The sequence below is a fragment of the Crocodylus porosus genome, unplaced genomic scaffold (assembly GCF_001723895.1).
Source record: "Crocodylus porosus isolate Cpor-Errol unplaced genomic scaffold, CroPor_comp1, whole genome shotgun sequence".
Lineage (NCBI taxonomy): Eukaryota > Metazoa > Chordata > Crocodylia > Crocodylidae > Crocodylus > Crocodylus porosus.
In genome coordinates, this window is record NW_017728907.1 from 47,494,265 (window position 1) to 47,520,835 (window position 26,571).

Genomic DNA, 26,571 nt, shown 5'->3' on the forward strand with positions numbered 1-26,571 from the left:
GCGACGGGCCCTCGCGGGCTGCCCGGTCCATGCCAAGTGCCCACGGGCTGCTAGATGCAAGCCCTGAGTCCTGTCTCTCCACCACCTCCCCCCAGCCCTGTCCAAGCTTTCAAAACAAGGCCTGGATTTTGCAACCACTTCCCGAGCATGATGGAGGGCCAGACAACAGCCTGGGGCCAAAACCCCAGCTGGTGTGAATCACCAGCGCTCTGCAGGTGCAAACGGAGCTGCTCTGATTGGGGTCAGCTGGGAGCCGGCTTCAGCGCAGTCGCGTCCGTTTGAGTCCTGGAGGAATCTGGTCCTTGCTGCCCGAGCATCCCCCAGCCTCCTCCGGCCCACGGTCTCGGTCCAAGTCTGGCAGCTTGGATTTGGGCTCTGGGTGCTGTGGCTGGGGGGGGCAGACCCTGGGGGGTAACAAACAGGCCCTAAACGAGCCCCCGGGTTGCATGAGGGGCGGTGAGCCCATGTGCTACATTCCTCTGACTCCTGCTGTCCTCAGCGGGCACAACCAGGGCTCCCATGCCCGACGCCGGCACTCCCCTGCTCCGGCCCTCCTGGATGCACTTCCCCGGAAAGCAGCTGGAGCAGCTCGTTTTGTGCTGCCGTGAGATTTCCCCCTGCCTGGAAGGAAGGACACGGGCTCCTGACGCTGCATTTGTTTGCCCTGGGTACGGGCCAGCCAGCTCGGTTATCCTCACTCGGCCCGCGGTGCCCGTCATGCCCCACATCGGGGCCAAGCAGCGTTGGAGCCCAGAGTCACCCGGGGAAGAAGCAGATGTCTTCCCTAGGGAGCAAGGGGGCATATTGCCCGCCTGCCCGAATCCACGGCCACGGGGGCTCCGGTTACCGCCGAGGCGAGGAGGGACCTTGGCTTTTCCCCGGCTGGAGGAGCTGGCCCGCCAGGCCGTGAGCCTTGAGTCACGCGGCAGTGATGCTGGCTGCAGGGCTGGGAGCCAGGCAGCAGCTATTTATAGCGGAGGAAGTTTGGGCCTTGGAGGCTGGTGACTCACGGGGCTGCTGCCCCCGAGCCAGCCCGGCTAAGCCGTTTCCGGACGCGCTCGGCCGCCACGGGATAGGCACCGCGAGGGCACCGGGCGGCGGGAAGTTCCCTGCCGGGCATCTCCTGGGCTGACGTGGGCGGGCGGGGGGACGCGGCGGGGTCGCATTCGCCGCGTGCAGGCGTCGGGGTAGAGCCAGAGGATCCCAGAGCCGCGGGGCTGGAAAGGAGCTGCGGGGGTCGCATCCAGCCCGAGCCCTGCCCGAGGCAGCGTCGGCCCTGTCCAAACCAGCCCAGACGCATCCGCTGCGCGGTCTCGGAGCAAGACGACCGTCACCCCTGACAGCCCCAGGCCTCGCACCCCGATCTGCTGCCGGGAAGGCAGGGGGACCCGGGGGTGGTGTTCAGCCAGATCCCTTCCACGGCAGGAAGGCTGTGTGCCATGGGGCGCTTTTGTACCTGTCTCAGCCTACAAATGCCCCATAGACACGTCCCCCAAGCCGTGGACACGGGCTGTGTCTGCCATGGACACGTCCCCTGAGAAGTGCCCCGATCCTCTTCCCTTTGCCTCTGGCCAGACATGGTCCAGCTCAAGGGGCTGCTACAGCATCAGCAAGGCAGGCACCGGCATTGTCATGAGAACACACGCATGTGTCACCCATGCTTGTGCAGCTCCGTGCAGCCATGGGCATGAGGGCCTTGTGTGAGGGGGCCTGACCCACCGGCAAGGACAACCCCACTGGGGACAGATGCTTGGGTTCCCACGAAGAAGGGACACGAGACACACACACAAGCATGCCCTCCCTGGCACGCCGTTCCATGCACCCCCACCTCTCTTGCACGCGTCCCTGCAGGCCCTGCTCAGATGTTGCTCCCCTGCCCTGGTTCATGGGGACACAGGTCCTTGCACATGCAACTGCATTCCCTGCCGTGCCCCTTGCACGCTCTTGCTCTGGGCTGCTTGCCCAGCTCACGTGTGCCAGGAGGCTCTGCTCAGGGGATGGGAACGCTGCCTACAGCTTCAGGCTGCGTGAATACGTGTGCAGCACCGAGCGGAGGATGTGAGACGCTTTCTGGCTGACAGGGGCTCTGGGTCCTGGGGCTTCCTCCAGATGCACCCGGGGCAGCTGGGTACCCAGGCGGGGCAACTGGTCGCCCCAGGTTTACACCCAGGGCTGGGCCGCAGCGAGGCAGGGCCGGGAGACGGCACCGTGCTGAGCTGCGTGCTACACACAGAGGAACAATATATAGCTCTCTTCCCCCGCGGAGCCTGGCCCCAGCAGCAGAAACCTCCCCGGCGATGCTATTGTGCCTGAACACACACAATGCTCCGGCCTTATCACCCCTTATCTGCTCCGGCCACTCGGCACCAGAGGAAGCGGGCTGGGAGCTGGCCCCGGTGCATTTCCGCCTGTCTTCCCGATACAGCAACAGGGCTCCGCAGGGGGAGCTCCGAGGGGGTTTCAGCCCTGCTGGGACTGCTGTTTCCAGGGTCGGAGGCTAGCTGATGGCATCTGGGAGAGAGCAAGGCACGGGCAGTGCAAGCTGGGCCTCGAGAGAAGGGGCTTGGGGGAAAACAAAGCAGCTGCAAAGCTGGCGCCTGCCTTGGGAGCGCCCCCGGCAGTCCCTGGAGAAGGGGCTCGACTGGCCCACAGAGAGTCCGGGTATCACTGCGGCACGTCCGTGGGATCATTGCCGAGACATCTCCAGCTGAGATGGAGGCCCCACTGCGCCAGGCAAACCCAGAGGCTGCCCCTGCCCCAAAGAGCTGCCCACCTGGGCAGACGGGTTGCTGCTGCAGATGGGGAAACCGAGGCACGGAGGGATGACACACCTTTGGCCAACATCCCAAGGCCACGATCGCCCGGGTCTGCTGGACCAGCCTGCCCCACTGCCATCCATGATGCTCTATGGGTCGGGATTCGGCTCCCCCCAGCTCAGCCTGACAAGGGTTTCCTCTGCCGTTATCCAGGGAGGGAGGTGGGGGCACGGCATCCTTCTTGCGGGAGCAGAGAGATGCCTGAGCTCCATCGGGGTTTTTCCTGACACGGCTCTGTGGCGTCATGGTCCACTATTAACAGTAAGCAGGATAAAATTAGCTCTGTCAGCAGCACCCCTGGGGTCCCCCCGCTGGCATCTGGCTCTGCAGCCCCCGTTGCTGCCAGGAAGTGGGTCATTTCACTGCCGTCTCCTGTGCCTGCGAGGGGCACACACAGCACCCGGAGCCACCGGTGCCATCCCCGGCTCAGCACAGGGTGGTGTGTCCGGGGCAGGGCACTGGGCCCAGCATGGGGATCAGGTCAGAAAGACTTTTAAAGTGTCCGTAAATCCCGCTCGTGCAAACAATCACGCAGCTGCAGTGCAGGAAAGGGCAAAAAAATGGTGGTGTGTACAAGCGTCCCAGGTGCCTCTCCCTGGTGGTAATGACGGGATGTGCCGGGGGTCTTGGCTTCACCTGGAGGGAGCAGGAGGTGCGGATCCCTCTGGGGACACTGGCTTCCTGGTGACGTGGAGCAAGGACAGGTGGAGAGCGGGGAGGGCAGCACTGGGCACCGGGCAAAGCTCTGGTGCTCTGGCATGGCTCCGTGCCCAGCTCCTGCTCCTGCCGGGGTAAGAAAACCCAGAGCCCGGGGTGCTGGAGGCGGCGTTGCAAGCAGGCAGGGCTCCACACAGGCCAGGGGCCCGTGGTCCCATCGCTGATACCCGCTGTAGGGGCCAGTCCATGAGTCCCCGTAGGCACTGGCAGGGGAGGACACAGGGTGATGGGGTGATGGCATCTCCTCCTGGCTGGCCGGTCCCCTCACCACCAGCTCCAGCCTTGGCTCGCCACTGCCAGCATCAGGCTGTCCGGGAGCCCCCGGTCCGATGGGAGACGTGCTTCGGAGAGGATGTGAGGGGGGAAGGCCCCAGGCACTCAGGGTTGGCTCTGCTGTGCTTCGTGGGGTGGCTAGGGGTCTTCTGCTTGTGCTCCACAATTGTATAAGCAGCCAAGGTGGTGCGGACAGGTCACCAATAAGTATGGGCACTAATTAAATGCAAACCCGTGCATCCTGGCACTGACAGACCCTCTCCAGCATTTATTGGCTGAAGGAAGCATGTGGACGTGAGCGCTCGGACAGCATCCAAGCTGGGAGAGCCACGGCCTGGGAGGAGGCTGCGGGGGAGAAACGGCTGGAGAAGAGCTGAAGGCGGAGAGCGAAGCCAGGGGTAGCGGCGGCCGCATGCCCACGGCGCTCGGGCAGACTGGACGGCAGGGAGCAGGTCCAGTCCTCGTGCCTCGGAGCCAATGGCTGCAGACGGGCAGCTCTTGGCTGGGGTGGGACACGGCTTCCAACTCCCCCGGGGAGAAACCATGCAGCCTAAAGGTAGCCGGCATCCCGCTGGCTGGACCGTGCTGTGCTCAGCCCGGCGGCGAGGGGCAGGGGTGGGGGGTGTGCCCCCTGGCCCCCCATGCGGGGCCAGACCTGGCTGAGGCGGGATGCTAGCTCGTGCCACCTCTTGGGGACTACGCGCTTCATGCCCTCCACGCTGGTCCGGGGGCCTGTCAGAGCCCCTGGCAGACCGAGGTCCGGCCTCGCTGGCTGATAAGATGTGCTCCTGCTCCTGGCCGGCGACGTATCCCCTTTCTCTATCCGGCAGCCGGCAGCCAGGCTGGCGGGCCCCGGGGAGGTTCTCGTTTCAGCAGCGTGCGGCCCGGCGAGGCCTCCGAAGAGCGATGGCTTGGGGGAAAAGCCGGCGTGGGAGATGGTCCACATTTCAGGAGGCTCCGAGGAAGATCAGACCCCGTTAAACAGAAGCATTAGGGGACTCCTGCGCTGTCTGCCTGATGCGACGTGAAACCGAAGCCCGCGGGATCCGCCGGGAACCTGCTGATTCGCTCTGCCGTCAAACCCTGCTCCTCTGGGCTCTGTCTCCTTCCCCAGCTCCCGCCCCGTCCCCGCAGGCTTTGCAAGAAACCCCCATGGAAATGGCTGCCATGCTCATGTCCCCAAGCCCGGGAAATGCAGAAGAGCTCCCTCACTTCCCAAGAAAGGGGAGCATCAGGTTTTACCGTATTTTTTAGCATACCATGCGCCCCCCCCCCCCAACACACATCTTGCTTTGGGAAGGCAGAAGGAAGAAAAAGAAAAAGAGTTTTCCTTTGAATCAAACTGGATTCAAGTTCCCTGTTGAAGAGAAAGGCAAGGATTTCTTAAGGGGATCTCTGTTACTTGACCCACTACATAGCTGGGATAGAGTTAGATCAGCGTTCAAACGCAAGGCATCCATTGTCGCCCTAAGAAACCCTTGCCGCTGGCATCATTCCTGGACTGTCGTGTCTGCAACATCACCCTGGCACTCCCCTACTTAAGACGCACGCTGCAATTCTCAGTTGCTAATTTTGGGGGAAAGGTGCATGTGGTATATGGGTCAGTACGGTAATTGCTCCAGCTGTTACTAGGGGGAAACCAATTGGCTCTACCAAGGGAGAGCAATTCATCTCCACCAGCCGGGTGGGATCCCCAGCAAGCTCCAGGGGGAACCCCCCCTCCATGATGGGTCCTCATCCAGTGACAGGCTCCACCAATGAAATGACAGCCAGCTGATTTAAAGAGACAGCGTCAGTTTAGCGCTGAGAGCGAAGCCCTTGGAAAGCAGAAAGCTCACGCTAGGGAAGGTCTCTGCAAGTTATTTTTAGGTCCCAGGCAGCTTGATTTCACTTCAGCCTCCCCCCGGGAAGCCAGAATCCGGGGCAGGAAGCCAAAAGAGCAAGGCAGGGAAATGGGCAACTCCTACAGACAAGGGGTGCTCACATTGTGCACCCCAAAAGCGTAACACAAGGGGTCTCCTGCTTCTAGACCGTGCCGCCTTCATGCGGGAAACAACCGCAGCCAGGGGTGAGTCGGGACCCTCCACCCGACAGGCCTTGACTGCAGTCATCGCTTTCCCGGCATTGCCAGGCATCGGGGGCCAGGTCAGCAGGGAGAAAGCATGAGACTACAAAAATAACCCCTCATTTGCTTTCTAAATGCATTTCTCTTCCAGACTTTGAGCTTCCTGGAGCCCCATTTCTAAGCAGGTCCCTCGCTGGAGGCTGGCAACACTGATAGCCTCTGGGTTTCACAAGACTCCGGGAGCTGGTGATTGAAGGAAAACCGAAACCGCGTTCAGCCTGGGCCAACATTGGCGGCAGATGTCGATGGGGATGTGTCTTCCACCTCCCCCCCTTAACACTGCAGGGAGTTTGAGGTGTCGGTGCTTTCTCTCCCTCCTGCTTTCCCCTGGGCACAGCGAGTGGCTCCAGCCCTTCCCCTCTGGGCCGTGGAGCGGCTGGAAAATTTTATCCTGGACACATCTGGCTCGCAGGATGGGGCCCTGCTCTCGGCCTCCCCCCGCCTGCTTCGCCGGGGAGCTGAGCTTTGCTGCATCATGAGCAAAAAAAAAAAAGAGGCTTCTGCAGCCTGGGGAGAAAGAGCCTGTGCACAGATAATAAAGCAAAGGGGAGTCAATTAACGGGCCTATAAATAGCGCCTGGCGAGGGAAGGGAGATGATGTCATGCCGGCTCGGAGGAGCCGCGATGTCAGTCGATGCTGGCCCAAGGGGGGGTTGGATGGGTTGGAGGCGGCCGTGTCTCATCCAGGGACACCCCAAAGGGTGCTGGGGTCGCCAGCGAGCCAGGAAGTCCCGACCCAGGGGGTGGTTAAAGGCCCAAGGCAGTGAGGTGCAAAGTAACTGGCAGGGGGAAGATGGGGAAAGCCGGGGCAGGGGGCACTCAGAGGGTGGCATGGATCTGTGTGCAAAGGGCCCGGCCTGGCTCTGCCCCCCTTGCCCCTATTCATGCCCCAGCCCCCCTGCACCTACCCCGGGTGGATACAGGCACCCCAGCCCCAGTCTTCCCTGCCCGATCCCCTCTTGCCACGTCAGCCTACAGAGCCCTTGCAACCCTCTCAGGCGATAAGCCCTGTGAAGTGGGGCACAGGGTCTTCTGGGGGTCTCTGGGGAACCTGCCTCCTCTATAGACAGGAGGAATAGGCTGCAATCGGACCTGGACAGGTTGCAGGGGTGGGCGGATGTGGGAGAACAGGATGGGATCCAACACCGACAAGTGCAAGGTGCTGCACCCAGGGAGGAAGAACCGGCACCATACCTACAGGCTGGGGGACGCCCTTCTCGTCAGCGCAGAGGCAGAAAAGGATCTTGGAGACCAGACAGCCACGGTCCTCTCCCTTAGCCTCTGTGTGGCACCAAGACTGCGGGAGCAGACGTCTCCCTGCAGCCAGCCACAACCACCCCTTTACCAAAGAGGGGACACACCAGGCCATCTGTCCCAGCAAGGTGCTTCCCCTCCCATGCCCTGCCCCTGCAGCCCACTTCCACGTTGGATCACGTGCATCACATACCACAGAGCCATGGGCTGCCCATGACATGGGGGCTGCAAGACAGCCGCTGTGCACCCGGCTGGGATGTGCACCCGGGTGGCCTGATTGCGGCCTTGCTCCCAGCCTGGGGATGCTCAGGTCCCTCCGACACGACCCTGGGGGACTCTGCCTCCATGGGGCAGAGGGATTAACCCCTCCTGTTCCCAATGGCCAGGCCTGTGCCTATGTGTGCTAGGGCTGTCAGGCTGACCCCGTGACTGGGGGGAGATTTCAGGACTTTGGCAGACAGAGCAAGCCTTGGCGTCTTGGGGTGCGACCCCGGGAGCAGCAAGCAGCTCACTGGGAGACGGGCTAGCTGGAGGCATGGATGGAGGAAGCTGCTGGAGGTATGTGGCAGCAATGGGCATTTCCTTGCTGAACGCACCTGCAAAGCCAGCCAGGGTCACCCCAGGACTATGCCTGTGTGGGCTTTGATGCCCTTAACCCTAATGCCAAGCTGAAATTTTCCCTCCAGACTTGGTCTTGACAGAAATGAAGGGCTTGTGGGGGGTGAAAAAGTGACTGCAGAAAACACGTGTTTGCCTGGAAAGCGTTCCTTTTTCACTGGACACCCTTTATGCCCGGAAAGCGAGGTGGTTTTGGCCACAAAATGAAAGAGCTGAGACACGGCCTGAGCAGGGAGCCAGGCCTGGGGAGGTGAACGGGAGCCCGACGCCAGCCTCCGAGGGAGGGACCGCGGTGGCTTGTCCAAGCTCACATACTTCTGCACTGGAGTCATGGCCAGGATAGGAAATTTAAGGGGAATTTAGGCAAAAAAAAATGTTCTCTTCATGCCCTCGCTGTTTTTCACACAAAGCAGCACCCCCTGCCCTTTGCAAATGGCTTGGAGAAGCACGCACGGGTTTTACGGAGCAAAAAGGCTGCTTTCTTGTTCTCGTTCTTCTGCCGTGACGAGGGGGCTGCGGACTGCATAGAAAGGCAGGGCCTCCGAAACATCACTGCCGGACGTTGAATGCCGGCCAGAGCGACGGTGGGAGGAAGGCAGGGAGCTTTCGCCCCGAGGGTATTAGCAATGATGCCCCAAACCGCAGGCACTCGCCCGAGGTCTATCCAGGCCAGAGTCAGGGTGAGGTCACTCGCCGGCTGTAAACTCTTGACTGCTATTTATATGGGATTTGCACTTCGCCCGCTGTGTTATGGCTGGGTATTTATATCTACTCCCCACCTATGATTATAAGCCACAGCTCCCCCCATGCACACGCGTGTGTGCATGCATGTGTGGCGGGAGCCGGGCAGCTGATCCAGGAAGCTACGGCTCCTTCTAGGAAGCTAATAATAATTCCTCGCCCTCTGCAAACATTGAATTAAGCCTCCCAACACCATCCCGTGATGACAGAGGAGCCACAATGCTTTCATTGTTCAGAGGTAAACAGGTTACGAAGGAGTCACGCGCACTGAATCAGTCGAAGGATCTGGGAATTGGACCCCGGCATCCTGGCTCCCGCTGTGGCACACTGAGACCACTTCCCCACCCCGATCGGGGCCTGCCGCTTTGAAGCCGCGACACGCGGCCCTTCGCCTCCACCCCGCCACAGTCCCTGTCCCACGAGGGGTCATCCAGAGGATCTCGCTGGGCTGAAGAGGGATGGGGTGAGGCCAGGAAGGGCACCGGCGAGACACAGGGTGCAACGGGGCCAAGGAAAACGAGGCTCGGGGTATTCTCCAGCTGCAAAGGGCGCTTGCACCCGACGCGTAGGTCGCAGGCTCAGCGCCTCGTGGAAGAGCCGCTCCATCCGGGGCAGTGGCTGGGCCAGTGCAGGATGGGACAGGAGAGGAGGCTTGGAGCTGGCTCCCGTGGTTTGAAGCTGGTCCAGCTAAACTCATCCATCCGGTGCCCGTTAGGTGCCCCCTGGCACCCTCATCTCAGTGCTGCTTATGGGCCCCGTCTCCTCCATCCTCAGCCCCTCACAGCTCCAGTGCATCCCAGCACTCGGCCTCTCCGTCACTGGCCCCATCCCAGGCTCACACCAGCTGCCTCTTTCTTCTAGACGCAGGGCCCTGCCACCCTGGGAGCAGAAGGACCCCTGCTTGCAGCTCTTCCCCGCGACACTTGCTCCCTTCCCTGGCTCTGCCTGGTGGGCTGTGCTCAAGCCCTGGTTTCCCCGGGCCTCGGTGGCCTGGTCCATGAAGCCCAAGCGTCATGGGTGCTGCTTTCTTTATGTTTGCACCGCGCTGGGAGATGGGAGGGGAGCTCCAGGAAGGCAAAAAAATGCTCGTCGGGGAACTGCAGTGCAGAGAATCAGGCACAGGGAAAGGCGGCCCAGTGGTCAGGGACGCCAGACCCCTGGTTTCAATTCCCTGCCCTGCGACGAGGCTGCCTGGGGAGCCTTTGCTCTCAATGTCTCGGTTTCCCCCTCTGCACCAGGGCCACGGCAGAGCTGGGGCGTACCCCCGGGCGCAGCAGCAGGAGGCTCCAGGCTGGAGTGGCAGACACACAGAGCAGGACCCGGGGCCATGGGGCTTCCCAGAAAGAGCGGCTTTCTCTGCAGAGCTGGAAGGAGAAAGAAATCAGCCCGGTCCCTGCCTCATAGATGTTACTCACGGACATTATGGCTGGAAGCCCTGGACAAGCGGAGCCGCTCCTCCCTGCCCTTTTGCCCTGCCCGGAGATGCCGGGAGCCTCGGAGATCCCTGGCGCCTGCAGCTGGATGCGCTGCCAGGGTGGGCCAGGCCTGACGTGCGCCAGCATACAGCCTCTCTGGGCAGCTCCCCCCAGGCACGGCCGGACTGATAACACGGCATCAGCTGAGCCAAGTGCCCTGCGGCCGGGCGCCGCGGTGCGGGCCAGGGAGTGCGAGAGGCAATGCAGGCCCTGTGGATAACCCGGCAGCGACTGTGCGATGCACACGTGTGGGTGTCCGTTTTTTTGCGTGTATATGCACACGTGTGCAGCGTGTGCATTTGCAGGACCGCGTGCATGAGTGTGCACGGGGGGTGGAGGCCATGCCGCACCTCTTCCAGCTGCGAGGAGAGAGGAAGACAGCGGGGACGGCGAAACCCCGCTTGCGGAGGGTGGTCCTGGACTTGCTATCAAGGAAAGAAAAGGAGCGGCGCGGGGAACGTGGCGCAGCGCAGCCGCCCGGGGAGGAATGCAGCCGCCCAGAGCCAAGGCTCCCTGCTGCATTCTTCGCATTCCCCCCGGCTCGCCGCTGCCCGTCCGAGGCTGCAAAACGTGCGCGGCCGGTCAGCGAGCCAAGGCCCCGGCCGAGCCCCGCACGCTTGCCGGAGAGGCTGCCCCCAGCAGCGCTACGAGGCGCCAGGCGGCTCCAGGGTATGGCAAGACCACGAGGGAAATGCTGACATGGCAGGCAGGGATGATGGTGTGCAGGGCAGCGCCCGGGGACCACTGCCTGGCACGCCTGGGGAAACGGAGGGTCTTGTCTGAACCAAGCCTCTGGTCTCTAGCATAAGCATACTGCCCACGGCGGGGATGCAGGCCTGGCAGCTCAGGCCTCGCGCTGGCGCCCAGGTGAGGTGTTGGCTGCAAAGCAAGATCCTCTGCCCCTTTTCCTCCCGTCTCAGGCTTCTCGCGCGTGTCCTTTCTTCTCGGTTAATCCCAGAACGGTGCAGGGATTTGCACGACGATCAGGCTGGGACCACGCTCAGCGCTGTGCACGCGCCCAGAGTGGTACAGGCTGCGGTGACCCAAGGAGGTCACAAGCTCGGTCAGTGCCAATGCAGGGACGAAGCAAACGGAGAGGGGGGAAGATAACGAGGCCGGTAGCCAAGGGGCTGTTCGCCAGGCCTGTGGAGCGACGCCTCGCCGGAGTCGTGTGGCAATGGTCCAGCGCGGATCCCTGGAGGTGCCGGGAAAGCGGGAAAGCAAAGCAGGGTGAGTCAGGTCACGGCTGTATTATCTTGGCAATTAAAGTGTGGCAAAGTTTGGGGGCGGACGACGATTTATGAATGAGACCACGGCCGGCTACATGCTGGCAAACACCGCGCTGCCCACCGACAAGAGACCGAACCTGTGGCATTGTGCAGGACGGAGCAGTGCCCTGTCTCGCAGCAGCACAGACTCCTATTGCCGCGGGGCTGGAAGGGAGCTCCGGACGTCACGTCTAGGCCAACCCCTGCCTGGGGCAGGATTAGCCCTGTCCAAACCAGCCCAGACAAACCCATCACCCGACCTCTCAGCAAGCTGTGTCACCTCTGACACAACACCAGACTTTGCACCTGAACCTGCCGCAGGGAAGGCAGGGGTACCGCGGCGGCCAACGCCCTGCGGCCGCACAGGTTGTTAATGCACATCAAGAGACCCCAGGCAGAGGCTGTGCCCCTGCCACAGAGGAAGGCAAAACCTCCCAGTCTGGACCAATCTGACCAGGGGGGAAAATCCCTTCCTGACCACAAATATGGCATCGGACTGACCCTGAGCAGACGTGCAAGACCCCCCCAGCCAGGACCCCCCAGGTTTATGTCCCAGCAGGAGCATTGGCACAGCCCAGTCCAAATCCCCGGCCTGAGCTGCAGCCGGCACCCAGCGCCTCTGAGAAAGGTGCCCAGCCCACAGCACGTGAAACAGCGAGGGGGACGGGGCAGAAATCCCCCCAGCCCCATGCGGCAACAAGCAAACATCCCTTCGGCTCTACTCACAGCTCTGCTCTTCCCCCTCCTTTGGTTTCTGATTGTCAAAGCATCGTCTTGCCCTTGCAAATCTCCCCAGCTGCAAGAACGCGCTGCCCTAAATCGTCCTCGAGGCCATAACGCCATGCATATGTGCAGGGCTCTGCTTGGCCTTCAAAGCTCAGCGCGCCAAACACACCGCGGGGACTGTAAACGAGGGAGACAGGGAAGGAGCGCAAGCTGCGTGGAAACCTCTGGGCATTGATGGTGTTTTCCAGGCCTTTAAAAATAATCACCTCTTCTTAAAATGCATTTTGAGCCAAAAGGTCATGCACATGACATGCAACTTCGGGACACGACGATGCTTGCGGCCCCTGTATGAATCTAGCCCCGAAGGAACGACCTGTTCTGCTACTTCCCTCTGCTTGCGTGTTTGTTTGCGGCGCACAAGCCCACCCCAACCTCCCGGCAGATTTATCGGGAGGTACGAACAAGCCCATCAGACCTGGGAAGAGGAGCCAGAGCTGGCAGTTTCTCTCCATCCCACTCAAAGAGCTCAACTGAGTCAGGAGCGGACGCCAGAAAAATCCTGGCCAAAGTCTCAGCACGCTGGGAAGCAGAGGGTGACCTGAAATAAAGACAGCCAGAGAGAAAAGCAACCCCGCCGCATGCACTTCTCCACTGCGAGCGCATGTTTGGTTTTCACATCTAACTCGACAGGCGTAGCTCCATTCACTCCATTGCAAACAGGCAGGACCAGGCGCAGGTAGACGGGCCAGTCCTTGCTGCGGGAAGCCCTGGGGAGAGCCCTGTCCCCGCTTCCCCTACACGAGCCATCGCTCCCGCGAGGAGGGAGGCTCAACGGAGCGGTGTTAGGAGCAGGGGGGTTGCACCCCAGAGCAGCCAAGCCCGCAGGCAGAGGCCGAGTCCGCAGCACCGCCGGGCAGCGGGTCGGATGGGGACGCCGGGGGGAATCTATGGGGTTCCCCTGACAGGGGACTACGAAACCCTGCGGGACTTGTCCCAGCAGCATCCCTGCTGTGCACGCTCCTTGGACCTCCTGCCTCATCTCAGTTTCTGCCCCTGCCCTGCTGGGCTCTGATCTACCATCCGCGTGGGCCACAACACCACCTCACCCCTTGACTTGACACCTTGCCACGGGGACCCGGCGCGCCGCCAGCCTGCCTCCGGCACTGCGCTACGGCCCCGTCGATCCCGACTACCGGCGCCTGCGAAACAACCGCTCGGTGCAACTGGGGGACACGGTAAAGCCGACCACCGCGACCTCGAGCCAGGTGGCAGACGCGAGGCCAGAACCGGGACCCGGCGGCGCTGAAAGCAGCGGAAACAAACCACCTGTGACCAGAAACTACAGCTGGGAGCGCAACCGGCTTCCCCTCCCTCCCCGCGCGGGCTGGCCCCATCCCAGGCGCCACCAGCACCAGGCACATCCCCTCGGCTATTCCCTGCAGAGCAATTAAAGCCGGGTGGCTGCTGAAGCCCGGCTGCGCCGTGCTGCCAATCAAGCGCTAATGACTGTGCGCAGAGGAGGCAGGAGGGGAGGCAGCCTTGGATCTCCCGTCTCTGCCCCGGGCGGCACCACCACGCTGCAAATTGCCAGAGGAACATCTTGATCGCAGAGAAAAGCAGGGAGTGTCTGCGCCGTCCCACGCCGATACTGCCAGCCGCAGGAGCCCTGGGCTGGCACTCCCGAGTCGGAAAGCATGCGCTCGGGCCTACGGGGCGTTGCCCACAGACCCTGCGCCCCCCAACCTGCCCCAGGCAAAGCAGGGGGCGAGGGCTGGCAGTGCCCTGCCCTTGCCGGCCGGGTTCAAAGGTACCTCGAGAGAGCCGAGGAAGAGGGCTGCACGGACAACGCTGACATCGCCCCCGAACCTGCCGCGGGGAGGCAAGGGGACCGCAGGCAACGTCCTGCTGCTGCACAGGGGGTTGATATGCACTCAAGAGAGCCCAGGTAGAGGCTGAAGAGGAAGGCGACCCCCCGCTTCCTGCCCCCAGTGCAGCGTCGCTCTGAGCCTGAGCGCGGGGGCAAGACCCTTCAGCCAGGACCCAGTGGGTTGGTGCCAGCCCCATCCCCAGCCCACCCAGCGCCTCTGAGCGAGGTGAAAAAAGCCCTGGCCCTGTAGCAACAGGAGGGGAACAAATTCCTTCCCGGCCCCACGCGGCAGCCAGCAAAGCCCAGGCACCTGGGGAAAAACAAGCGCCTTCGGCTCTGCCCTGCAGCCTGGGGTCACCGCACGCGACCCCTCGACCTGGAGAGCCAGCGCTGCCCCGTCTGTGGCATGGGCTGCTTCACCGCCGGCAGGCAATCCTAGCTCCTCGGGCATGCCGAGAGACCAGACCAGCGATGCAACCAGCTGGCCTGAGCTGGGGAGATCCCGCGCCCTGTCCACCCGCCTGTCCCATGGAAACCCCTTCCCTACCGGGTGCCACGTCCCTCTCGGCCGCGCCTCCAGCCAGGATGAGCGCCTCGATGATCTTCGCGTGGTGCTCCGGGTTCACCTCCGTGCTGGGGAGAGAAGGGCGGGAGGTGAAGGGGGCGCTGGAAGGAGCGGCGAGTAACGCGTTTGGGTGTGCGCGCCCGGCGTCTGCCCTGGTCCCTTTGGGAACAAGCCTGGTGCCAGAGAGGACCGCAGCCACTCATCACGGCCCCGGTGGGTGGAACGTCGCATCTGAGGCAGCCGCATGGACTCAGAGTAGGATTAATGCACCCATTTCACAGAGGGACAAATCAAGGCTGGAGGCCCAAAGCAGACCCAGGAGTCTGGGCCAGTGCCCGAGTTGCTCAAGACACTAGATATTAATTTGGGACTGGGTTGCAGCAGATAGGCCCCTGGGAAACAAGAAGCTTTATGTGAAGGACGGGGGCAGCCCTGAGAGCGGGGGGCACGACCCTGCATGCACTGCTGAGCAAGCACAGGCAGGGCCTCATCCGGCAGCCTCACCTGGTCAGCGCGGCGTGGAAGAGCAGCTCTCCGAGGAGCTCACCCAGTGCCCGGGCGGCCGGCCGGCTCCAGCCGCTCTTCTGGCCCAGGCGGCAGAAGTGGCAGCTGAGGTGCTGGAGCAGGAGGCGATGCGGCGGGGGCAGGCCGGCGGTCTCCAGGACGGCCCTCACGCGCTGGCTGCATTCCTCCAGGCTCGGGGTCTCTGCGGGGAGGGAGACGCGAGGGAAGGGCAGCGTTTACCGTCTGGAGTTGGCTCTCCGGAGTCCCGTCTCCTCTCCCCCAGACCACGTCACCCCCGGGGCAGAGGCGCCGTCCCAGCTCCCCTTCTCCGGTCGTTCTGCCCATCTTCCCACGCCCAGCCTCTCCTCACTGCAGGCACAAGGGCCTCAAGGATCATCTCCAGGGCCCTCCTGCCCCAAATTCACCCCCCTCGGACCCGTGCAGGAGCGTGGCCTGGCTCCTGGCACTCTGCACGTGACATCGGCCTGACCCAGCTTAGGCAGAGCTGGGAGGCGCGAGTCCTGTGCCCGGCAGCCGCAGGAGCCCTGTCTACACTACTCCCCGCTTCGTTACCACTGGTTGGAGCAGTGCACTTGGCAGGGAAGGCTCCTAAACCTGCCAGGCCCCTGTGATCGAGTCCGGGGATGCTCAGGCCAGGAAAGCAGCACATGGCAGGGGGGAGTCACTTCGTCAACTTGGGACCGAGACGGGAGAAGCATCACGGGGATTAAAAATCCTCGCCCCGGAGCACGTGCATACATCTGGGCCATGGCTGCCTTCTGCCAAATGTCAAGGGCCAGCCCTCTCAACATCAAGGCATGCTGGGAAAGTGGGGGACCCTAGGTTCTGGGTCACTTAGGAGGAGGTGGCCTCCATGTACCGCCTGATTTGCCCCCCGCTCCTGGGCGGGTCAGCGCCCCCTGACTACCCCAGAGCTCTCTGAGGCCAGAGCGTGCACGGCCCAGACGCCAACTTCTCTGATACAGGATTAAATCCAGATTCACGCCGCTGAGCTCGGTGCCACCGCCTTCCGGTGTGCCCTTGGCCCAGTCACTTAGCCCCACCCCCACCAAGGGATTTAGGCACGTTCCTGGGGGGACAGCGTGCCGCGTGCCTCTCGGGCAGAGCGGTATTAAGCTCTCTTTGGTGGGACGCCAACACGGTGGGCAGGGTTTCCCGGGACCCCCTGCACGAGGCTGGAGCTTGTTCTGCAGGGATGGGATGGAGTAGGAGCATCTCAGCTGCATCCCCCTGGCCCGGGGGCCTATGGAGGCGAACCTTGGAGAGCCAGCGTGATGGGGATGGTCGTTAATGCCAGGAGCACTTGGGGACAGCAGGATGGACGGGCAGACGGACGCCTGGACGCTGCATGTGCTCTGCTCGTGCCTCTCCTCCCTGCAACGGGCACCCACAGCAACACCCCGACGCCTAATTAATCATCCTGCCTAATGAGCGGGGAAGGAGCCCTGTAACAAGGCTGCTGGGAGACAGGGTGGAGCGCTAACGAGGCGGCTGGCAGCGAGGGTCCCCCTAACGAGACTGTGGGGAGAGCAATCACAACCAGCGCCGAGCGGGGGATGAGACGGCCCGGGGGAACTGGGGAGCCAGCTGAGGGGTGCCCCAGGGGCCCCGTCTGGCTCAGGCTGCAGCAGCCTCCCCAGCTTCGGCCCTCCGGGATCTGCCTCGCGCCGGGACCCCGCTGGGCTTGGGCTCCATCTCCACGCGGCCCGGCATCTCTCCCGGCTCCTGCCCGGGGCGCAGGCTCAGCCGGGCGGTCGGATCGCGCGCGGGCCCCGAGTGCCCCCGGCTATGAGCAAGGGTCTTGCATGCACCCCCCAGGACAGACTCCCCTCGGCTCCCGCCTGCCTGCGCCCGGCACGCCCCATAGGGACCAGGCGCCGGCGTGGGTCCTCCCAGTCCAGGATCCCGGGAGTCGGGGATGGCAAGGACCCCCAGGCGGCCCCTGGGTTTCCCAGCCTTGCTCCCAGCCCCTGCTAGACGAGCTCCGGGTCGGGACCTGCCAGCCTCAGGGCTTGCGGGCCCGCGTGTCGCAAGCACGTGGCAACGTCGGGTGCCCGGCTCCAGGCCGAGGGGGGCGAAAGGGACTTCCAGCTGGCAGCTTTCACACCAGACCAAGGACTGGGCCCGGTGCTCTGTGCCGCGGGTCCCCGGCAACGTGTTAAGACGACAGCGTCCGATGCAGCGAGCTGCTGCTCACACCAGCTCATGCGTGGCTGGCTTAGTTAGTCTGCAAGGTGCAGCTTTGCCCTGCCTCCTGCCCAGGCTTTAAAGGGCTGGTGCGCCCTGGGGAAGAAAAGGAAAAGGGGGGCGGAGGAGGTCGGAAATCCCCCCAGTAGCTCCCGTCTGTCACGTCCTCCTTGCTTTGGCCTGAGGATCTGAGGAACTCCAGGGCTGGGGTCCCTTTGAAGTCGCTTAACGAGCTGGCCCGGCTAATTGCTTTCTAATTGAGTTTGGAAGCTGCCTTTGATTTCCTCCCCAGAAGGCCAGAGCGGGGAGGCCGGACGAGACGCGGGGTCCCCGTGGGCCCTGCCGGGAGCAGGCGGGGGTCTCAGCAGGGAGCGGGGCGCCTCGGTGGCTGGGCGGGGGGGCAGGCGGGTGGCTCTCGTGCCCGAGGAGGGGGACGTTGCACAGAGGTAGCGCGGGGGGGGAGCGGGCACACAGGGACGGACGGTGCCAGCAAGTCTTGGACGGGGGGTGTCACCCGTGTGTGCCTGCCGGAGCTGGGGCGGGGGGCCCTTAAAGGCTGGTGCCCCCCATTCATCCATGCGCCCTGCCTACATATCCGTCTCCCCGTCCACCCAATGTGCATATCCAGCCCTCCTGCCTCTGTGTCCATCCCCCCGCCCACATAGCCGTCCCCATCCCCCCCTCCATCCACGCAGTACATGTCCATCTGTCTGTCCGATGATCCCCACATCGCCCACCTCTCCTGCCCCCACCCCCGCTCACACCCTCCATCCACCCCTTGCACGCTCCTGTGCACCCATCCATGGCACGCTCCCTGCACCTTGCCCATTACGTCCCTTGAGGCAGCACCGGCTCCAGCTCTTCCCCTACAAATGCGAGATCTGCCCCAGCTGGGACACATCCCACGGGGGCCCTTCTGTGGCTCCCTCCCTACCGGCCCGTCTCTTTCCCAGGCTCCGCGCAGAGATATCTCAGCTGCCGGCACACGCGATGCCTAAGGGGATTAGAGTCAACGATACAGGGGTTTATTCTGTATTACTTCCGCGGGAGAGAGCAGCCGGGTTTTGTATTACTTCTATGGGAGGCTGGGGCTGGATCGGTGTACGGTGCCGCAGACGCCGCGAAGGGCAACGGGAGTCGCTAATGAGTAAGGAGAAGAAAGCTGCCCTGAAACATCTGCTGACAGGACTCGGCGCTGGGGCGGCTGTCCTGGGAAAGCGGGGGAAGAAAGGGGACCTTTCTGGGTCAGATGTGTGTCCAGATCCTTTCAATCCAAGAGAGGTCCCGGAACTGAAGGGGACTCCTCCTTTGCGGGCAGCGGTATGGGGCTTATGCATCGCGGAGGGCGTGGGACGAGCAAGCAGGGAGGTGCTATTTCAGCTCTGGCCGGAGGGGATGGGCGGTGAGATCACGATGGAGCAGGTCTGAAATGACGCCCAGCATGAGATTTGCTCGTGGACGTGAACCCCGCGTCTTGCTGCGGACCAGGATCACGTCCGATGGCTGCCGGGGGAGCCGACGCAGCCGGGAGCTACGGCGTGACCAGACAGCAGTCCCCGGGGCGTCCCAGGGCAGAAAGCCACGACCCTGCTCGGCCAGGCCTGCCTGCTCTTGGTCCTGATGATAACACGCTTGCAAGAGGCACGTCCGGATTACGGGGGCTCTGTCGCCTGGCTGGTACCGGGTGCTGCAGCAGCAGGAGGAGGGAGGGAAGCTCATTGCGAAGCCCAGGCTGGAGAAGGAAAGGGGATCCAGGCCGCGAATCCCCAATGGGGCTGATGACCCAGGACAAGCCGCCCTTGCCTGGTGGAGATGCCGGGAGAGGACCCAGGCCCCTCTGCTCTGGGGACCGCGGGGTCTTCCCTGGCTGATGCTCTTGTCGGGGCTGATGTGAGACACGGTCTCGACGGCGGGTCGGGCACAGTGAGCACCACAGCTCGACGCCAGGCCCCATGGCTTTGAAGACGTCGGTCCTGTGTCCGAGGGGGCATGAACCCTCATCGCCCACCTGCCAGGGTTGCACGTGGAGCCGCGGAGCACAGCCTGGGCTGCACAGGGCATCCCCCGGGCCGGCTGCTGGGCCGGCGGGGAGGGAGGAGCTGCAACGCCAAGCGTGCGTGCATCCCAGCCCTCGAGCCGCGCCGGCCCTGGCTGCGATTCGTGCCTGCCCAGGGTATGATCCACCATCGGGGTTACAAAGCGCTTGTCCTCCCTCGCGGCTTGCTCGGCACAGAGGGGCAATGCTGCGGGCTGCCCTCGCCCGGCTTGAGCCCTCCAAGTCCCAGCTGGGTTTCCGTGCCAGTACAGACAAGCCCTTTCGTTTCATAAAATCACAGAGCACCAGAAGGAGTGGGAGAGCTCACGTACAGTCGAACCCTGGCCTGAGGCAGGATCGGCCCTGTCCAAACCAGCCCAGACACATCCATCATCTAACCTCTTAGCACAACCATCATCAGCCCTGGCACATCACGCCCGCACCTGCCCCAGGGAAAGCGGGGGGCCGCGGCGGCCAGCGTCCTGCTGCCGTAAAGAGTCGATAATAGGTGCTCAAGAGGTCCCAGGTGGAGGCTGTGCCCCCACTCCAGAAGGCGGCAACCCCCCCATCTCCATCTCCATCTGGCCGTGGGGGTCTGGCATCTTTGACAGGAGGGTTGAGGAGTCTCCCTCCAAGCCCAGCCCGTAGCCTGGGGGTCATGGCAGTCTCCTGGGAGACAGGAGCCCCCTTTGGGGACCAAACTCCCCGGTTCCCCTTGTACCCAGCTGAGAGGCAGGACCCAGTCTAGAAACACCCCTGCAGCGCTTTTTGGGCTATACCTTTCCATCTGAGTGCCCTGAAGTCAGAAAACTACATTCCCACCCCTGCCACAGACTCTCTGCTTAGCCTTGGGCAAGTCGCTGGATCTTTCAGCTCCCCGAACGGGAATCGGGACCCGCCTCCCCCTCCCCTGAGCCATTAACATATGCAAAGTGCCCTGTTTCTACGGAGATGGGGTGGGGCTTATATGCAGAAGGATGTGCCATCGGACTGGTCCCCATTTCCTCTTGACCGCCAAGAGGATCCCAGCCTGGCTGTGGTGGTGTCCGGGGGCCCCATCTGCTCCAGCCTTTGCGGGGTTGAGCCTGTGGCCTGTTGCTTAAGGGAAAAAGCCAACTAAACTGAAGCCTTTAAAGCAATCCCATACGGTTGCACGGAGGCTGGAGAGACTTTGCAGAGACCGAAAGGTGCTTCCAACACGCTGCACTAAGAGAGCGAGGATTCGTCTATGCCCTTATAAAGCCAAAAGCTGACTAGATCACAGGAAAAATGTCCCCGCTGTGGAGCCAAACTATTGTAATAATGCTTTCTTTCTGGGCCAGCCTTGCAGGGATTTGGCAGTCGCGGGGCCTCCTGGCATGGGCAGGCTGCACCGGCCCCGCTCCTGGATCGTCAGCGCTGGAGACCGCTCCACCTCTGCCGGGTGCCCAGACGGGAGAGCGTCCCATGCATACTTGGTGGGATTTGGAGAGATTTAATGCATTTTTCCAACCCATCTCCCCGGTTCCTGGTGAAGCAAAGCCAGCGCCTCGTTGCTGGCACAGAGGCGAGCCAGAGAAGGCCCACGGCTGGGTTCGGCACGTGTGCACGTGCACACGCGTGTTCGTCTGGACAAGGACCCAGGGAATCGTGCCCTACCCTTGCTAGCTCACATCCAGAGCCTCAAGTTGCCGGTCCTCTCCGGGGAAAATCCCCACGCGCGGTCTGTGCAGAGCTTCGGAGGAAAGCCTCAGGCCCCTGGTCTCTGGTCAGCGCGGGGGTTTGAGCGCGAGCCCGGGCCGCAATGAGACGTGCTGCCGGCAGAGGTGCCTTGCGCCGGCAAGATGCACGTCTCGGAGATGGGCGCAGTCTGGCTCCAAACCCTTTGAACCGCAGAGTCCCAGAGAAGCAGGGCCCCTGGGCTGGATCCGAGTTGGTCTGTAAGGTGCAAATCTACCCTGACTGCAGACTAACACCGCCAGCTACCTCCCCCAGCTCGTTAATAGCTCGCAGTCTGGCTGCAGCTGCTCCCAACCCGCTCCCCGAGGCATCGTCCCAGCGATGGACGCGGCGGGGACGACGGGCCGGTGAGAGGCGCCAGCGTCCCCCGAGGTTGCGAGGTCGCCAGCTGCGCGGCCGGCGATGGGCGAGGGGAGCCGGGGCATCGCTTTTAAAGGTGATCGATTCCTTGACCTTGACCGAGCGCTCGGGCCGGGGGCCGGGATTCCCATGCTGCCTCCAGCCCCGCGCCGGTCTGACGGGCCTCTTGCAGCCGCGCCCGAGGCTAGCGGGGCCCATGCAAAGGGAGGCGCACGAGGCCGTGCCCTTCTTGAGCAGCTCACGGGCCTGGGCAGCCGGGTCCGACAGCACTCCCACGTCCCTGGCAGCACCCGACACCCAGGCCCCAGGCCTAGAGGCCTGGGGGCTCGCATGCCCCCTCATCTACTTGCCCCGGCGCGGCCGGAGAGGGCGGCGTACCTTGAGCAGCGTGGACCAGCTCGCTGTACACGGCCGGCGGGGCCAGGGGGCCCGGCAGCTCCTGCAGGTACCACGTCAGCGCCTCGGCCAGGGCCGGCCCGTCGTAGGAGTCCAAGTCGACCGCCGAGGGGTCTGGGAAGGGAGAAGAACAGCGTCACATGCGTGTGCTCGACGCGGGAACAGTGTCACACGCGTGTGCCCGGCGCGGCCTCGGCGCCGGGAGCAGAGCTCAGCGCTCGTCCCCGGCCCGGCCCTTCAGCCGCTGGATGACCCCCGCCCCCCGCGCAGGGGCAGGGGATGGGGCACGGCTCTGCAGGACCCCCGTCCTCTCCCTTGCAGGAAGGCAAACCAGGGGAGGCCACAAATATCAGCAGGAGCCGATTCCCGCTGAGTGAGGAGCTGCCTAGAAATAATCGCCGGCGATCGCAAGAGAGACAAGTCTCCTCCAGTGCTGTCGCCAGCCCCCAAAGGCTTCCCCCTTCCCAGAGGGACGTTGCTGCCGGGCATTTCCCTGTGCCCGGCCTCCCAAAACGGAGGCCACACGCGGCCCGTGTGATAGACCCCTCCTTTGCAGCAGGCATTCGTGTCACTACGGAGCCACAGGCATATCCAACAGGAGCAACTGGAATGACCCCCAAAACACGGTACAAAAGGATGTGCGCAGGAGCACCTGTGTCTGGGGGTGAAGCACTAAGATGAGATGTGTCAGGGGGGTTTTAAGCCTCCCCCAGGGGCACTGGGTGCTGCTGCAGCCCAGGCTGGGGACTGGGGATGGGACTGGGCTGTGCCGATGCTCCTGCTGGGACTTACAGCCGGAGAGTCCTGGCTAGGGGGTCTTGCCTCCCCGCTCGGGCTCAGATGGATATTGCATTGGGGACGGGAAGGGATTTTACCCCCTGGACACATTGATACGGAGTAGGGGTAGGATTTGCCTTTCTCCATTGCAGGGCCACGGCATCCACCCGGGGTCTCTTGAGCGTGTGTCTGCAGCAGGGACGCTGCCTTTGCAACCTTTGCAGCAGCAGGACGTCGGCCACCACGGTCCCCCTGCTCTCCCCATGGCAGGTTTGGGTGCGATGTCTGGTGCTATGTCAGGGATGACTGTAATTTTGCTAAGAGGTTGGACCATGGGGTGCTTTGGACCGAGCGGATCCTGCCTCAGGCAGGGCTTGGACTGGATGTGACTCTGCAGGTCCCGTCCAGCCCCACGGCTGTGGCTCTATATCCAGCAGGAAGCGCCTGGGAGGCTGAACCGGTTGGAGTGGGATGGGGAAACACCCCAAGAGCCTTAAATCTCAAGATGACCTGAGGCAGAATCCGTCCATCCAGAACAGCGACCCTACGTCATCCCCGGCAGGGGAAAAGTCCCCGCGCTCTTGCCTCATGGGTTATCCTTGGAGGCCTCCCAGCTGGGCACTGGGCTCTGGGACTGGTCGGAGGATGACGATCCTGTGTTGCAAAGGCCCTCGAGGTCTCCGGACGGGGCTTGCCTTCGAACTGGAGCGAACCCAGCTGTTTCCAAACTCCCCACAAAGGAAAACAAGTTTTGCAAGCCCGTCTCTGGAGGACGGAGGGCCGGGTTTCCGTGAGGACGCCCCTCTGTTGCGCACAGCGCGCGGCTCCAAGACGCAGAGCTCCTTCGAACCCAAAGGCCGAAAAGCAAAGCCTTTGTTCCCGGGCACGCTGGAAGAGGCCGGTCGAGCCTCGGTGTCTCCCCGGTTCCGGTCGCTGGGGCGGACACGGCTTCACGCGGCAGTTTGCTTTCCAGCCCAAATAGTTCGATCCCAGTTGTCTCTGACCCGCGCAGCCTGCCAGGCCAGCCCCAGCCCTGCTCAGCGCTGGTGGCCAAGACGGGTCGCTTAGCAGGGAGCGGTGGGTTTGCAGCCAGGGGGGCCTGCCCCACGAGCTCCCTCCCGCGGGGCTCCGTGCTCCCCCGCGAGGGCGAGCAGATGCCAAGGGGTGCAGAGTGGCTCTGGCTTCAGTCTCCTACGAATGCAGCGAGCGGGGAGCCCGCACCCCGCAGGTCCATCCTGCCCAGCCCTGCCCGCACGGCCTTGACGTTTCCAGTCTCCCACGGGGGCTGCCAGTGGCGGGGGCCCTGTCTTGGCCTGGGGCGTGTGGCGCAGCGGCTGCTTTCCAGCCCAGGTGATTCCCTGCGGTTGCCACGTCCTGCGGCTGCAGGTCCCGTCGGACGCTGCAGCCCCGATGGGGGATAGCCCAGCTGCCAGCTGTACGAGCGCGGGCCGAGGCTACGGGCCGCGATCGGGAGGAGCCGTGAGCCTGGGAGCACCAACAGCGCGCAGCAGTGACGGCTCCTCGGGCCGGCTCCGGCGACGAGGCGGGTAAGCGTCCGTGCAGGGAGCCAGAGGCACGGGGACCGCTCCCAGGCCGAGTCACCACTGCTTCTCCTGGCGCCCAGCTGAGGCCTTGCTTAACATGTCTGGGTCTCCTTGCATGACACGGGATCACAGACAATGAGGGCTGAAGGGAGCTCAGGGGGTCACGTCCAGTCCACCCCCTGCTCCAAGCAGGACCAGCCCCAGCTCCATCACCCCGGCCAAGGCTTGGTCTACCCGGGCATGGAGGCTGCAGCACCTCTCTGGGTCGCCTGTTCCAGTGCTTTGCTACCCTCCTGGTGAGAAAGTTTTTCCTAATATCCAACCTCAGCTTCCCCTGCTGCAGCCCGGTGTCAATCCGGAGTGGCTCCGGAGCAGAAGGGGAGGTAGCCAGAAACCACGCCTTTCCAACAGGCTTTAGTCTGGGGTGGGAAGTCAAGCTCAGGGCAAGGATGAGCCACGCTAGACCTGCATAGGGAGGCTTGTTCTGGTCTGGGTCACCCAAAGAAGACCCTGGGGAGTCCCTGCCTGGCCAGAGCCGGGAGCCTCTTTCCCTCCGGTGCCCGCACTTGGCCGTGCAAGCAGAAAGCAAACACACTGAGCAATCCCAGCAGCGAAACCTCTAACCCAGCCGCGGAGACGCTACCTCATCCTCAGCACCGACCACAAGCTCGGCCGGGAGCCTGAGTGACGTCCCCCGGGGCACCGTGGCCCCTGGCAAGTGCGAACCCAGCGGAAAGGCCCGTGGGAAAAGAAAGTGGGACGATAACCGCACCTCGGGCACGACCTGGCAGCCGGAGCCAAGGACAAGGCTTTGTCTGTGCTTTGCTCCCAGCAGGAAGGGCTGGGACCGCTTGGGGGGATGCTCCGGAGCTGGAAACGTCTCCGTGACAAGGGCCGTCAGACAGCACCGAACGCGCACGAGACAACTCCACGTCTCCACCGCGCCGGGCCCGGGGGGCTGATTCGGGTTGCGGAGAAGGGGTGTTTGTGGCGTGGCCAAGCCCTTCTCCCACCCGCTCCCCTGCGAGCCCCACGTCCACGTCATTCATATGTTCCCCGCCGGTTCTTTTGGGCAGAGTCCTTTCCCCCCGTTGCTTTGGTCCTTGGGAAAATTTGCCTTTTTGGGGGGGAAAGCTCTCACAAATGAATGATTTCAGCTGAAACAAGGACTGACGAGTGCCGCGGGGAAGCTGCCATTCCCTCCCCGCATCCCCGCTCCGTCCCAGCGGTCTGATTTCAGGCGCGGGGTCTGCTTTTCGGGCAGCGGGAGGTTAGGTAGCGTGGTGGCCCCCGAGCATGGTGCATCGCGGGAGATTTAGTCCAGCTGGGCGTGCCGGCCCACAGAGGACAGGCACCCCTGCACCGACCGTTTGGGCCAAAATTGTTCGGTTTTCGGCACAAGAAAACACGCAGTGTTGGGGGTCTGATGAGAACAGTGACGTTTTCCGTGGAGATAATGCGGTTTTGCAACCTGCTACAGTTTCTGTACGAAAGCCCGGTTTTCTGTGGGGCAAAGCCGGCTTGATGGCTGTGGCTGCGTGCGTTGCACCAGGAATACCTCTGGCCCACCGGCGTCCTGGCAGGCGTCCGGATCCCAGAGGGATTTCAGCGCCGTCTCATCGCTTACTTCTCTAGAGAAGACGATCCTACTGTTCCAGCAAGCTGCGTATGCTACACGTTATACAGATGCGATTCACTGGTGAATCGCGCAATAAATGTATGCTGGCCACACGTGCCAAGTAAGATCAGCACCAGTGAAAAGAAATTGTCGTATGATTAACTGGTTAACTGCGCAGTAAATGTACACTGGCCACACTTGCAAAGTAAGAGCAGCCGCAAGTGCAAAGAAATTATCACACAATTAGCTAGTTAACTGCGCAATAAATTGACACCGGTCACTGCCAAGTAACACCAGCCCCAAGTGCAAAGGCATTATCACACAATTAACTGGTTAACTGCGCAGTAAGTGTACACCAGCCACACATGCAAAGTTATAAAAATGACTGTCCAGCCATAAAATCAGCCTGACAGCTGTTTCCCAAAGCCCCTCTCAGTGGCACTCGCCACATCTCTAAGGAGAACGGGGCCAAGGTATTTCCTGGGCTCGGAGACACGCGTGAGTGTGGTGTTGCCCTGCGAACGGCTGGAAAAAGAGAGGATAACAGTCTTACTACTGCTGCCTGCAAGAGGAGCTCCCACTTCCGCGCAGGAGGAGAGGCCTGAGTGGGCCGCTGTTCACCCTGCAGTGCAGGGGCCTTTACGACTGCCCTGTAGCAGCCCAGGCAGAAGCATCGTTAGCAGGCAGCTGGCTAATATGCACCACGGCTGCTACAGAAGAACCCTGCGCATCTTCTTCACCATCTTCCGCCTCTCCTGTGCCCCTGCACGGAGCAGCCCAGCGTCCTCCCGGAGAATGCCACCTGGGCGGGGGTACTCTCCCCATGTCACAGGTGGGAAAACCGAGGCACTCAGCCCTCTTCAGCCGGGACCCATACCCTTTGCCTTGGCTGTGAGCAGGAGGAAGCGAAACGCGCTGACACCGTCCCCAACAAACTGCTGTTGCTGCCCCGCCGCCCTTCAGCC

The 26,571-nt window shown here is 62.9% G+C and overlaps 1 protein-coding gene across 1 annotated transcript in view; it reads right to left on the reverse strand.

Annotated features, from left to right (window-relative positions):
* Window positions 1–26,571, reverse strand: part of PIK3R3 (phosphoinositide-3-kinase regulatory subunit 3) — a 129,099-nt gene that overhangs the window by 76,087 nt on the left and 26,441 nt on the right. The window contains exons 4-6 of the mRNA XM_019531351.1: window positions 21,650–21,781; window positions 14,950–15,151; window positions 14,428–14,513 (exon numbers count right to left, since the gene is read on the reverse strand). Coding sequence (XP_019386896.1) covers window positions 14,428–14,513; window positions 14,950–15,151; window positions 21,650–21,781 — 420 coding nt within the window. The remainder of the gene's footprint in view (window positions 1–14,427; window positions 14,514–14,949; window positions 15,152–21,649; window positions 21,782–26,571) is intronic.